This window comes from Halichoeres trimaculatus, unplaced genomic scaffold, assembly GCF_033239565.1.
Source record: "Halichoeres trimaculatus isolate MK-OKI-2021-1 unplaced genomic scaffold, fHalTri1.1 fHalTri1_scaffold_4, whole genome shotgun sequence".
NCBI classification, from domain to species: Eukaryota; Metazoa; Chordata; class Actinopteri; order Labriformes; family Labridae; genus Halichoeres; species Halichoeres trimaculatus.
In genome coordinates, this window is record NW_027437182.1 from 5,095,153 (window position 1) to 5,110,478 (window position 15,326).

At 39.4% G+C, this 15,326-nt stretch overlaps 1 protein-coding gene across 1 annotated transcript in view; it reads left to right on the forward strand.

The window, feature by feature from the left end:
• Nucleotides 1–778: 778 nt before the first annotated feature.
• The window catches only part of LOC141789695 (glypican-5-like), an 89,801-nt gene continuing 75,253 nt past the window's right edge, over nt 779–15,326 (forward strand). Inside the window, exons 1-2 of the mRNA XM_074669250.1 lie at nt 779–1,087; nt 6,970–7,131. Coding sequence (XP_074525351.1) covers nt 910–1,087; nt 6,970–7,131 — 340 coding nt within the window. The 5' untranslated portion in view covers nt 779–909. The remainder of the gene's footprint in view (nt 1,088–6,969; nt 7,132–15,326) is intronic.

The following is a 15,326-nucleotide window of genomic DNA, read 5'->3' on the forward strand; positions in this document are numbered from 1 at the left end:
TTTCCCAGATGAACTACAGCAACTGAGCAAATTTCAAAACTAGTTTGGTCAAAATAACCAATACTAAAGCTTTAAAACTTTAAATTTCATCAAGAAAGAAACTGCAATTTATCAAATTATTTTAAAAAATAATCCTGCACAGGCTTTATAGGACAAGCAGAGAGCGCCAACGTACCATATAAAAACATGTAAATATACTTTTCGCAGGAGTCACATCGAACTGATTTTACTGGATAAATTAATACTGTAAGCCACACAGTGACCCATTGAATAAATGAAAGAAGAAGAAAAAAAAAAAAAAAAACAGGAGGAAAAGGGCCACATGATCAAGTGCAGTCCATTTTTTTTTGAGGGGGCATGCATGGGCTTGCTTCACATGGCCAGCAGATGGCGGCAACGCGCTTCCTTAAAAACGTTTGTTAACGTTATTTTCTCACATGAGTCACATTGAACTGATTTTATCTGGATTAATAAGTGTTTAAAGTAAACAGTGACGCGGGAAAGTAATAAAATCAAAACCAAACAAACAGATGGGAAATGACCAAATGAATGAGAGCTGTTTAAATATTTTTATTCTTCTGCATGAATTTTTTTTTGACAGTCATATATTTTTTGTTGTTGTCGTGGTCTTTTGTGCTCCATTAAGTTATTTTTTGAAAGCTGAATACCAGATCATTCAGATCATTTCCGCGTGCACATGTCAATTAGGATAATTAAGCTGGAGCGCGCGAGGGACGCAGAGAGAGAAGCGCGCGCAGCCTGAGTGAGCTCCACACACACAACCACACACACACTTCCTGCTGGGCTCCACATGAAGTTTTCAGTCACTCTGCACCGTTTGGATTTGTAGGATTTCACATTAACCCTCCGGACTCTCCTCCTCCTCCTCCTCCTGACTGAGATGTTGCGATGTTTCGTGCAGCCTTACAAAACGTGGACTTGTTTTGGCTGATTTTGTTGTATTCTGTGTTGTTACCGGAGACTGGCTGTAGATCAGCCGATGTGGACAGCTGTCATGAGGTGAAGACAGCCTACATGATGCGCCAAATAGGCCCGGTGGAGCTGGTGCCAGACAGGCCGGGAACAGGTCAGTGAGCCCCTTTGGAAATATCAGAGTACAGACTTAAAGGAGGAGGCTTAAAATACACAGGAAGAATTTACAGAGGTGCTGCTGTAAAGTACAAACCTGTAAAACTTTGCTTTGAGTGTAAATGATGCACTTCAGGTGCATTTAATGTAGCATTTACAGCTCCACATTATACAAAAATAACTATTTAACATCACTAATTGAGATATTCAGACCTTCAAAATGTATGTTGAGTTTTCAAATTGAAAAAGTGTTTGAAATTTGCAAAAATGTCCACCTCCTTTAACACCAACTCTGAATAATGCAGTTTTTTCTCATATATGGTATAAAACGCAGTATAAAATTGTATACAGTAACGTTTCTGCACAATTACTGGTTCTGATTTTCATTTTTTTTCTTAAACATTTGGCCTGTAATTGTACGTACTTAGAATCAGCTGTTTTGATGAATAAGTATCATCACATTTCATATATAAAGCACTTAATACTGTCATTGCATCCAGGAGAAAAGGATACTTCAACCAATCAGACATCGTCAGATTTCTTTAAATATGTGAACCATTATCGTTGAACTAGTTCTGAGAATAGTTAAGTCAATAAATTCAAGTTTAACCTTCCTAAAATCAAAATGATCTGAAAAACGTCCATACTTCCTATCCTTCTCTTAAACTGCTGAAATTAAGTGAACAAACTTTGAATCCTCAGAAATCACACTTCCACTTATCATCCTTCCTGCCATGATTATTTAAAGTAGCTCAAATCTCGCTGTGACTTTAATCCCACACATTTCAAATCCATAGCTTTAGAAACTCAAGGCCAAACTGGAGGGATTATCACTGCGCAGGAAAAAAAGAGAGGGAAGCTATTTCTGCTGAGAATGAACCTAACTTTAAAACTTTGTAAAGGAAGCTCCTGCCTATAAGCGGTGGTGTTTAAAATGCACACTGATGTTGCCTTATGAAAGTGTCTTTGCACAGAATAAATCGAGGAGAGTGCAGGAGAGGATGGTTTCACTGCCAGTAATTCCTCCATAATGTGGCTGATGATACAGATCTGGAGTTAACAAACTTTTTGACCTGACATGAAGTGTCCACTTATCATAATTACACAGAAATGCGTTAGACTGAGATGCTTATGGTGGAGCTATTATGAGCAGACAGAGGACACTCAAACAGCAGCAACAGGGTGAACGATGTCTGCCTGTCTCTGTTTGACTTTCACTTCAACTCTGGCTTCAAAAACGCCGGTTCTGCAGTAGCATAAATGAGATAAACTGGGAACAGGAACTCATGATGTGCAATGAGTTTGTGATTTTTGACAGCTAGTTAACAGTGTGAGATGGTGACCTTTGCATTTACAGGCAGAGATGTCTGCTAATAATAGATGGTAACCACAGCAGAGGCTCTGCACAACAGAGGCTCTGAATCTGCCTCGGCCATGGATGCATTAACGTGTAAGACAAGTTATTTTGACCTCTGTGTATATATACTTTAATATATGTATTTAATGTCACGGATAGGCCCCAAACAGCAGATTTTAATTCATTAGATTTCAACACTTAATGTAAGACAATAGATTTCTGTGAAGTATGTGAACAGAGTTGATCTAAAAAGCACTTTTCTGGTTTTCTCAAAGAGGGTTTTCACACTAGCATGGCTCCATGCTCCATCTGCTTCCCGAACTTAATATTGAACAGGCCGGCGTGATCAGACCAGAAGAAAAAAAAATTGTGCAGCACCTGAAAAGTTGTTTCACGGCTGAAACCAAAAAAAGTTGTTTCCAGCTCGTTAACCGTGCCATCATCAGTGAGCGTGTCGTATTCTGTGTCGATAAAACGAGGGTGTAGAAGAAAATGGAAAGCAGAGAAGAAGTGTTGGTTTATTAATGTGTTCTTGTTTACATTTTATACCACAGCACCTTTTTGTTCCAAAGCAGACATTTGTTGTCTGTTTTTATTTTCAATTATACCTAAAAAAGGCACTTTGCTAACAAGCCATAAGCCTCTTTCAGCAATTCTATATGTAAAAAAGTGCACAAATGTAAAAGAAATGACTAGGGATGGGTACCGAATTAGGTATTTTTAAAGGTACTGATCGAATTCTTTCAAAAGTACCAGGTACCGATTCACGTAAAATCAAAAGGTACCATGTTTAGGTACCGAAAGGCATCCTTGTGACTGTGAGGGAGTGGAAGAGTAAGTGATTTTCCATGCTGGACATGAACACAACATTGTAAGGTTATATATATTGAAGAATAAATATGTGAAATTGAAAAAAATATGTATTTTATTATTAAACACATTGATATTTTTAACCACATTAAGATAAAATAGTACTGAAAATTGGTACCGTTGAGTACCGATACCGATTGCCAGGTACCAGGATTCGGTACCATATCGTTTCAAATGTGAAAGGTACCCATCCCTAGAAATGACTCTATATGCAGTGGAAATTTCAATAGAAAATGTCTTTTAAGACTTAATATGAGCCACATTCATCTGATCGGTCCAGAAAAATGTCTTATTTAAAGATATTTAAAACCAAAAATAAGGTCTATTTTTTTAAACATGTGAAAAAATCTGCTAATGACACAAGAGAAAAGTTGTAGTAAGACATAATTCTTGTTTTCAGCAATTTTTTTACTTGTTACAAGCAATTCAGACCTCATTTTGTCTTTGAATAAGACATTTTTCTGGATTGACCAGTTGAATGTGGCTCATATCAAGAATAAAAAGACATTTTTTTACTTGAAATAAGACAAAAACACTTGATAATATTTCAGTTTTTGCACTGGGAGAAGGCCCCACAAGTTGAACAACAAATATACTACACCAAACCTACAGTACTGTCTGCTGTACACAGTTAAAAACTCAAGAAATGCAACTCTCACAACGTCTCCTTCGGACTGTGTAACAGGTTTGAACGTAGACTGGTTTTCTAGAAAGCACCAAGAATCCTGAATGGAACCAGTTCCAGGACTAGAACCGTGTTGGTGTGAAAGCCCTCAAAGTGTTTGAGGTGCAGAGGATGCTGTAGTAGTGAAGCATCAGTGTTCATGAACCTTATACATACACATAAATAAGATTAAAACTGTTTTATATTAATTTGATTATGAATAACTTTTTTAAAATGATTACTCATGTGCATGTTTCATTCGACTGTTTTGGCAACCTGGGGCCTCCGTACCATCCAGCGTTCATGAACTATGTGACCTCACATTACAGATAAATGTTTGCTATCTCAGTCATGTATTCCATGGACAGCCAGCACTAATACGACCAGCTGAGAGTTTGACACAGGTCAAACAGGTGTGTGTGTGTGTGTGTGTGTGCATGTTTGTTTGAGTGTGTGTGTGTCGTTCATGTCATCACATCAGGTCCCGAAAGGCTCTGCTGAATTATTACGATGAGGTTTGGAGTCTTGTGCACGAAATGCTTTTAGATAACTGTTCGCTCTGTGGATCGACATGCTGTAACAGTCAGGAGGATGTGTTCGCAGAGAGAGTGAATGTTTTTAAAAATCACCTGGAAATGACTGAGATTAAGACGCAGATAACTTTGTAACAACCTGAAACTCAGATGCTCTCACCAGCTCAACTGCTGCTCCTTGTTTCTCTGTCAGGGAAACAAGGCTGCTCCCACAGATCAATCCCATCAACCCTTTCTGTCTGTGTGTCTGCTGTTGTGTGTGTGTGTGTGTGTGTTTAGCATAAGGGAAGGCTCTCAGTGGAGAAACCTCAGGGAAAATGTGAAACAGGCAGTGTGTGACGTAAATCTCCTCTTTTATTTTCAGTGGGACTTACAGCTTCTGAATTATTGTGTGACCATGGTTATGTACTGCATTTCTGCCAGTGGTGACAGGTGTAGCAAGGTTCCCAGTGATCAGATGTTTGAACTTTGATTTTTGGTTGAAAAAGTTGACTTAAGTTCTGAACTTCTAAGAAACTTTTAAACTTTTTTTTAACCATTTAAAGGTATGATTGGTAGTTTGATTTAGAGAAACTTTTTGTTATACTGGTTAAAATGATCTATATGTCCCTATGGCACGCAATACATGATGTGTTCTTACAGGCAGGGTTGGCAGTCCTGAAAAACTAGCATGAATTTGAATGTAGCATCTCGTCAGGACCCCCCCTAACCCCTCCTCCCTCTCCCATTGGAGCTCCTCCAAAGCAACGCCCCCGCTCACATGCACGCCGCTGATTCATGACAATGTGAATGACTGAAAGACGGACTCAGCACATCATTTTATGTTTTGCACTACTTTGAGTCATGTCTCATTTAGAAGTAAGGAAACACCAAAACGCTAAAACATAAAGCTAAAAAAACAAATAAACAAACGTGACTTTTGTTAGCACTCGCAACTGTCATGCTAGCATAATCCACTTTTCCCTGTGACACGATATCAGGGGTAAAGCTATAATTTGTTATTAATTATTCGCTCTCTTTTAAAGGTATAACTGGTAGTTTGATTCAGATACACTTTTTGTTATACTGGTTAAAATGATCTATATGTCCTGATGGCAAGAAATACATGATGTGTTCTTAAATTAGAGCGAATAATATCCGCTATCTACAGCAGGAAAAAACCCAAGAAAACATCAGCCAATCACATCGATTGGGATCCTCTAAATGAGACATGACTCGACGTAGTGCAAAACATAAAAGGGGGAGGAGGGGTTAGGGGAAATCCTGATGAGATGCTACATTCAAATTCATGCTAGTTTTTCAGAACTGCAAACCCTGCTTTTAAATCATGTTACATCCCTAAAGTAAAAAAAAAAAAACTTAGCTTCATGCTAACTCTGGCATAATGCATCAAAAGGCGCCTCCCCTTTCTTTGTGGATGTGTGATTCCTGAATGCACATTCAGAGTGACAGAGAACTGGTGCGGCATGGAAGCATATGGTTTTTCTACCAAGTGACTGACGTTTGATGATGTAAAAGAAACTGTTTTCATTAAAAGTTTAAAAATCTAGATACATCTCTTGTCATGTAGAAACGTAGGAACTACGTTTTCATGCCTGCAGTTATTAAGTGGCCTTGACACTAACACCACTACAAAGATGTTTCTATCTGTATCTTGTATCCTCTTCTGTTGTTTTAAACTCTGCCCTGACCTGCTAGGGCCTACAGATGAAAATTAGCCTTAAAGCTAACTCTGGGATACTTACATAGGTGCTGTGTTGAAATGTTCATTAGTATGCACTGCTCCTTAAAATAATTAAAGTGACAAAAAACAAACATTTGGATGCATAATTCGAAGAATCTGGACATTTTTACTTTGAAAGTGTAAGAAATGACGACTGTAGCGACACTTCTCTGAAATGATGTCACTTCATTGTGTGAGATCTGGTCCACCCAGAGCCCGGTAACCTCTCCCTACCTCAATTTACACTTGCTGTTAATCACCAGGCGACGATGTTAGTGACTAAAACACGTCTATGACTCTCTGGTATCAGACAACACCAGCACTTCCTGCTGATAGTCAGAGACAGATTTCCCTCATTCATTCACTTTTTAATGTTCACAAATAAAAACAGTGCATTCATATTAGTGATTAAAAAATGACACAATGTGAGAAAACAGCTTTTCATGAATGTTAATCACACCTCAAAAAGCAGATTTTTCTTTATCTGTGGAACTCATTCTGAGTTTTCAAGGAAAATATGAAACATTTATCAGACGTTCCTTCTATTATTCATGAGGATCTGGGAGCACACGGCTGGAAAACTTTCACCAGGGTCAGAGTAAAAGGTTAATAGAAATCTATGCAGACTTATTAGACACTTCCCTCCAATAACCACGGGAGAGCCAACTTTGTAACAGAGGTATCAGTGTGTTTAATTTATGATGAGGTCTTTCTTCCCGTCTCTGTCCTTCAGACGAGTCTCTGCGAGTGTGTGTCCACCCCGGGCCCAGCTGCTGCACCGGTAAGATGGAGGACAGCTACATGGCGGCTGTCCGCAGCGAGACCCAGCAGAAGATGCGCTCGTACAGCTTCGAGCTGAAGTACCTGATCGCTGGGCATACCAAGGCGTACCAAGGTGAGGTGGAAATGCCAGCTGGATTTTTTTCACCCTTTTTCTGTTTAGTTCAGAAAATATTAGCTGTTTTCTCTGAGAAGTGACACTAAGGCTCCTGTTGTGTAAAATAACTGTATTAGGTAGACCTTCCTAGTACTAGGTTGGACCCCCTTTAGCCTTCAGAATTGCCTTAATTGTTGGTGGCATAGATTCAACAAGGTCCTGGAAACATTCCTCAGAGAGTTTGGTCCATATTGACATGATAGCATCACACAGTTGCTGCAGATTTGTCGTCTGAACATCCATGATGAGAATCTCCCGTTCCACCACATCCCAAAGGTGCTCTATTGGATTGAGATCTGGGGACTGTGGAGGACATTTGAGTACAGGGAACTCATTGTCATGTTGAAGAAAGCAGTCTGAGATGATTCCAGCTTTATGACATGGAGCGTTATCCTGCTGGAAGTAGCCATCAGAAGATGGGTACACTGTGCTCATAAAGGGATGGACATGGTCAGCAACAATACTCAGGGAGGCTGTGGACTTTTTTTCCTTTTTTTCTCTTTTTTCTTCTTTTTTCTTTTTTCTTTTTTTCTTTTTTTTCTTTTTTCTCTTGATTTTTCTCTTTTTTCTTTTTTCCCTTTTTTCTTTCTTTTTTCCTTTTTTTCTTTTTTCTCTTTTTTTCCTTTTTTCTTTTTTCTCTTTTTTTCCCCTTTTTTTCTTTCTTTTCTCTTTTTTTCTTTTTTCTTTTTTCCTTTCTCCCGCCCTTCGTTTCCTTTTTTCTTTCTTTTTTTCTTTTGCCCCCCCCCCCTTGTTTTTCTTTTTTCTCTTTTTTCATCTTTTTTCTTTTTTTCCCCTTTTTTCTTTCTTTTTTCTTCTTTCCTTTTCCTTTTTCTTTCTTTTTTTTCTTTTGTCCCCCCTTGTTTTTACTTTTTCTCTCCCTTTTTTTCTTTTCTTTTTTTTCTTTTTGTTTCTGTGGACTTTAAACCATGCTCAGTTGGTACTAAGGGGCCCAAAGTGAGCCAAGAAAATCTCCCCCACACCATTACACCAGCAGCAGCAGCCTGAACCGTTGATACAAGGCAGGATGGATCCACGCTTTCATGTTGTTGAGGCCAAATTCTGACCCTACCATCTGAATGTGGAGCAGAAATCCAGACTCATCAGACCAGGCAACGTTTCTCCAATCTTCTATTGTCCAGTTTTGGTGTTGCTGTGTGAATTGTAGCCTCAGTTTCCTGTTCTTAGCTGACAGGAGGGTCACCCGGTGTGGTCTTCTGCTGCTGTAGCCCATCTGCCTCAAGGTTGGACGTGTTGTGTGTTCAGAGATGCTCTTCTGCAGACCTCGGTTGTAACCAGTGGTTATTTGAGTTACTGTTGCCTTTCTATCAGCTCCAACCAGTCTGTCCATTCTCCTCTGACCTCTGGCATCAACAAGGCATTTTGGCCCACAGAACTGCTGCTCACTGGATATTTCCTCTTTTTGGGACCATTCTCTGTAAACCCTAGAGATGGTTGTGGGTTAAAATCCCAGTAGATCAGCAGTTTCTGAAATACTCAGACCAACGACCATGCCACGTTCAAAGTCCCTTAAATCACCTTTCTTCCCCATTTCCCATGGTGAGTGAGTGTATTCATAATACTTGGAAGAAATATTGGAAACAAACTCATAGCAGCCTAAATTTAGCGTCGTTAATAATTCTCTGTTTGAGTTTAGTCTGATTATCAGGCAGAAGTCGTTGAAGTGGAGACTTGAGGACATAAATCAGAGTGACTTTAATCGCAGCAGTGATTCTGGTGTTTTAACACTTCTGTCAAGTGCCCGTAGCCCTCCTGTCATCCTCACTTTGTGTGTTCATCAAGAAATAGCTAGTTTGTGTCAGGACGGCGGTGTGAGGCCAGTTTATTTTGTGAGGCGCCGTAGTGGCTAGCCAAACAAACAACTGATGTCCGATTGAGTCTTTGAGAAAGCGAACTCTCAGAGGGAGCGGCGGAAAACTTTGTTACAACTCTCCGCTCTCTTTCTCCGTCCGTCTGTCTCTGTCGCTGCCATAATCAGGTTTTGTTCGTGACCAACGAGAGAGCGAAGGACGGAGAATGTTTACATTCAGTACGTATCCGCAGCAAAGTGTTGTTGCCGTGGGCAACAGCCGGTCTCTAACGGCCTGCTCTGAATAGGAGGAAGAATACTCTGCTTGTCCACTTGTCTCTCAACGCTATTCAGCCGTCTGTGTGAGCATGTGTGTGAGATAAAAAGAGCTGGTGTGTGTGTGTGTGAATGTGAGCATGAATGTGTGCAGAGATTATAAGAGGGCTGGAGCTGATGAAACCCAGCAGACAGACATGGCAAACATGTACCTCTCTGTTTTCTCTTTTTTCTGTCCGTCTCTCCTCCCCTGCTCCGTCTGAATGCTCGTAGACTCAGTTTCAGCTGCTGGTCATGCCCAGTGGGTGGCTAGCTCATCCATGGGTAAAATTAATGCAAAACACCCATAAACAAAGACGGGCTGGAGGAGGACAAAACCTGCTGCAACTGAGAGGAGACAGGCTCAGAGTTTGTTGTGTTCATGGAAAAGTTAAAGGTCCGGATGTGGAGAGATAAACCAGGAGAGATGTGTCATTTTCTCATGGATCCAAAGATTCATCAGCATCTGCAAGAAATGTTATAAATATTCTTAAATAACTGCAGCTATGTCAAAGCAGATGAGACATTTCAACATTAGAAAACCTTTTTTTTTTTACCAAGTCAGACAGAGAACAGAAGATCGGCTTCTTAATGACAAGACGTGAACACATGCAGAAATATAAAACTTGAAAAAAGCAATTTTTCTGGACTTTTCAGGTGAAAGTGGCTCATATTGAGTTTAATCAGACATTCTTACTTAAAATAAGAGAAAAACACTTTGTAAGATTTCATTTTTTTGCAGTGTAACACCTGGCCTGTGGGAAGATGAAGCTGGAAACTTGACTCATCAAACCTCAGAGTCTTCTTCCAGTTCTTGGCTGTCCAGCTCTTATGTGCTTGGACCCAACGTTGACAAGCCACACTGCAAAAAACTGAAATCTTATAAAGCGTTTTTGTCTTATTTGCAGTAAAAATGTATTTTTCCAGTAATGTAAGGCATTATTCTAACTCCAAGCACACTTCTGTTACCTCACTGGTAGATTTTTCTACGTGTTACAGGCAGTTAAGACTTCATTTCGGTCTTAAAATAACTTGAAACAAGGCATTTTTCTGGACTGGTCGGGTGAATGTGGCTCATATTAAGTCTAAAAAGACATTTCTAGTGAAAATAAGACAAAAATACTTGATAAGATTTCAGTTTTTGCGGTGATTATGATTAACAATACCCTTAAATATCATATCCAAACACCTCAAGTGATGTGCCACACATCAATCATGCTTAGGGATAGGTACAAAATAAGAGTCTTTTTGTCTTGTTATTTGAGTAAAAAATGACTTGTTCCACTTAGTATGAGCAACATTTAACTGATCAGTCCAGGAAAATGTCTTGTTTCAAGTTATTTTAAGACAAAATGAGGTCTGAATTGTTTGTAACAAGTAAAAAAAAATCTGCCAATGGAAAGGAAAAATTGCTCAAAAATTTGTTTAAAACTAGAATAATGTCTTAATACAAGAAACTTTTCTCTAGTTCCATTGGCAGGTTCTTTTAAAGCAATTAAGACCTCATTTTTTCTTTAAATAACTTAAATAAGACTTTTTTCTATACTTTTCAGGTGAATGTGGCTGATATGAAGTCTAAAAAGACACTTTCTACTGAAAATAAGACAAAAACACTTGATAAGATTTCAGTTTTTTGCAGTGTATGACCTTAAGTTGGTCATGTTCAGAGCAGATAAAACACTGGTCTGGTTTGACCTTTGCTGCTGAAGCTCTTGTCATTTAGCGGTCTTCCCTGTATATGCAGATTAGAATGTGGTCATTTCTAGCTTAAGAAACCCTTCAAAGTCCAGATCTTGGTTCTTCTGTATTTCTGCAGAGTGGATCCAGCTTCTTAAGGTCTGCATCTGCACTTCCTGACTGTCTGTCAGCAGCTGTTCCCTTATTGGCTGAGAATCTGTGTCTTGAGGTGTATTTCCTGCATTAGATTCCTTGTTTTAGCCGTTTCTGTCTCTGAATGACTTTCAAATGTGCAGGCTTCATATGGACACAAAAGCATGGCAACAAGAATTGTGTCTGTCCGAAAAGACACCACACTTGCTGCTTACAGCTTTAGTATAGAAACAGGAAAAAGACCCATTTTACCTTTCTATGTATCATGAAAATGATATGAAGCAAACTTGAGATGCAAGCTACCAACTGGACATTTATTCTTTATGAGTGGAGAGAATTGGATTAGTAACTTTCAGAAACAGTGCACGAGACTCTTTGAAGAGTTTTTATTTATGGTTTGGAGTTCCCCAAAGATTAAAACCAACAATGGCTCCTTTATCATCCATATTAGCCCTGCCAGAGGCTGAAATGATAAACTGCTGTAGGTCAGCAGGGGACACTCAAGTGGTAACAAACAAAGCTGCGAGAAATGAAACTGAAGCTAAAAACTGCAGTTCCTCAATTGTCCACTTGAGGCGGGCTCCAGAAGAACCAAAAACCACATACATACAAACTCAAACGAGGTGATTATTGTCTGCTCACCTGATTGACCTGATGGGCAGGCATCCTGTCAGTGAGGAGGCTCAAAGCCCTCCAGTTCAGAGTTTCCAACATGACTTCTGACAACATTAGGTTAGTTTGTGTATGTCGTGTGTTTGTCTGTGTGATATTTTAGGACAAAAAAGAAAAAGATTTGAAACAAGATGTGTGGTATCTTTTTTTTCTTACCGTCTTATTGTTCTAGGGATGGGTATCGATTAGAAATGGATCGATCCATCGACATCATTAGCCTTTATTAACAACGATCCCCTTGTCGATTCTTTATATCAGGCCGAAACGGCCAAACCTCAAGTAATGTGCCACAAATCATTCATACTTGGTAATGGGTACCAAATTAGGTACTTTTATAGACACAGACTACAATCTGTCTGTAGTAACGATTCACATAAAACCATGTTTACACTGCAAAAAGCTGAAATCTTTTCAAGTGTTTTTGTCTTATTTTAAGTAAAAATTGTCTTGTTCCACTTGATATGAGCAACAATCAACTGGTCAGTCCAGAAAAAATGTCTTGTTTTAAGTTATTTGAAGACAAAAATAAGGTCTGAATTGCTTGTAAAAAGTAAAAACAAAAATCTGCCAATGGAGCCAGAAAATTTTGCTTAGAACTAGAATAATGTCTTGAAACAAGTAACTTTTCTCTTGTTTCATCTGCAGATTTTTTTCAGCTGTTATATGTTAATTGTCATTGTAACAAGAACAAAGAAATTGAAGTCACAGCAGCAATCAAGAAAACAAAAGTAAGAAAGTGTATAGAAAGTGTAAAAAGGTCCATAAGAAAATAGATGCTGACAGCTTGTCCATCATTGTCCAGTCAGCCAGCCTCCACCTCCACAGGGTCCAGGACTGAGCTTCTTCAGCAGTCTGTTCAGTCTCTATCCCCTGGATCCTGTCTGCTCACAGCAGGTGAAGCTCTTCCAATGTGGTGTTGGTGTCTGCTGTTAGCTCTGTTAGCCATGTCTGTGAATAGCATGATGCTACTCTGCCCTCTGGTATTCCCTCTGTTGCTGAGTTAGCACAGCTAGCTCGTCCATCTTATTGGGGATAGATCTTACGTTCCCAATAACGACGGATGGAAGGACAGGTCCATGTCGTCACTTCTTAGCTCACACCTGAGAACCAGCACGTCGTCCTCACCTCCTTCTCCTCACCTTGTGGGAAGACATCTGGCCTTGCACCAGTTAGCATTGTGATGCTACAGGCTGCTAACAGCTGATTTCACATGTAAAAAATGCAGCCATGGTTACATGTAGGATCTTCAGACAAACACAGGAGAAAAGTAGTAAAAAAAAATATCACTAAAGACAAAATCAGTTTGGTGTCCATGACCAACAAATGAGCCATACAAAGAAATGATCCACTCCAGATACAGAGATAGATCTTACGTTCCAAATAACGACGGATGGAAGGACAGGTCCATGTCGTTACTTCTTAGTCACTTCTTTCATATATCCTGAGAAATAAATGTGTTGTTTTGAAAAAATCTGAGATTATTAAAGAAATTCATATTTATTACCACATAAACACACAAAAGTAACAAAAGGAACAAACCGTGGAGTACTGATATGATTGCCGTTATAAATATGAAAGGTACCCATCCCTAATCACGCTTGTAAGTCAGCAGCAGAATTTCCAAGACAATGTTGGAGAGATTGAAGTGATTGAGAGCTCAGCTTCACTTTCCCAAAAAGAGAGAGATAAGAGATTGAGATTAGATTGATAAGCAGAATCAATAATTGTTGATAATTGTCTTATTTTAAACAGATTAGTGTATTCCTGAGTTGGTGTTTAAAGTCCCTCCGATAGCTCTGGTACAATTCTGTCCAGTTTCTGCAAAAGTTGGCATCCTCTTGTTACGCTCACAAGTACAAAAGGATATTCTCCTTCTTTAAATGTGATAAAGCAGGGTTTAAAGAGCAGAAAACTAAACTAGGAAAATGTTTCTACTTGCATGAGAGAAACTAATCTGTATTGTTTTGGCTGCTCCGGCTCTTTGTATAATTACTTTTTGAATGACAGCAGAACTCAACAGCTGACTGAGTCTCAGTGGATCCTCTCTCCAGAGCTCGGTGATTAAAACCCTCTGGAGGAACAGAGACATGCCCAGCACGGTTGTAGTCAGGGCTCTATTTACACCCTGTGGATTACGTGTGTGTGTGTGTGCCTGTGTGTGTGTCAATATGTGTCTGCATGCTTGCGTGTGTTTCTCCCGGCACTGTAAGACCCCTTGTGCCCTCTCCAACCATCCCGCAGCTGTCATCCAATCACAGAGGGTAAAGAGCTAATCACATGACCCCAGGGTGGGCTTTTTTTCCCGTGTCACTTGACGCCGTCTGTATTTGTGTTGCTATTGCCGGGACGTGGGTATGCAAACATATGAAAGTGAGTCGTTCTCACTCAGTGCTTAAAGTATGAGGGCCGTGCTGCTGCCTGCTCCCCTGGGTGCTATCAGGGTGACTTCATTTCAACTGTTTGTGTTACAGGGAGCTTAAACACACACAAGTACAAAAGAAAACATGTTACAAGTGCACAAAGTAATTGGTTTATTATCGAGTTCATTTGAGTTTGAATTCAAAATTTCAGATCTAAATTGGCCTTTTAAAACTTTAAAATTATTTCTAAGTGGAAGAAAAATGTCACGATTCAAGTGAATAAACATTTTTTTATAGGAGCCTTTTCTCCCTTTTTATGACTGACTTTGTCTTCGAACAATCTGTGTGCTCTACAGATCACATCTTTGTTTGTCTAAGTTAATTTAAAGCGAGTTTAAAGAGATGAAAAGAAAAGTTTTCGCCTGATTCTGTGACTCATCCACACCTTTTCTCTCCTTAATATTTTTTTTTTATCCCGTGTGATTGAGTGTCTATTTGTGCATCAGGATGCCATCACATTGACATCACCCTCTCCACTTGGCGAGCCTCAAACATAGACGCGCTCCCTCTGTCTGTCACGGCCTCCGTTAATAGTGCTGTCCACTTTATTAGAGCGTGTCAGGTGTAGGAAACACAGGATCCTTACATCGGGCCTCTCATTATCACCTGACTGTAGATGACAGGAGAGGGAAAACGAGCTCAGGGATGAATTAAGTTGTTGCTATTTTGGCTCAGACCATGAGGATAAAGTCAGTCCAAGGTTAGAGACGCACGGTTACAATGAAAACTGAATGAAATCTGCTGTAAGTCTTTTATTTACTATTTAAAGGCTCTGTGAGGGCTTTATATGTGATCTTAAGTAGTCTTACTATAACTGCTTGTTCATAATCCATAATTCAAAATCAAGGTTTTCAGCACCACATTGCAAAACAACTGAAATCTTACCAAGGGCTTTTGTCTAATGTTCTGTAGAAAATGTCTTTTTAGACTTAATATGAGCCACATTCACCTGACCCGTCAAGAAAAATATCTTCTCTCAAATTATTTAAGTTACTTCTCAAGGGAAAAGTGACTTGTTTTAAGAGATTATTCTAGTTTTCAGCAAATTTTCAGGGAATTTTCTCTTGTTCCATTGGCAGATTTTTTTATTTGTTACAAGCAATTCAGAC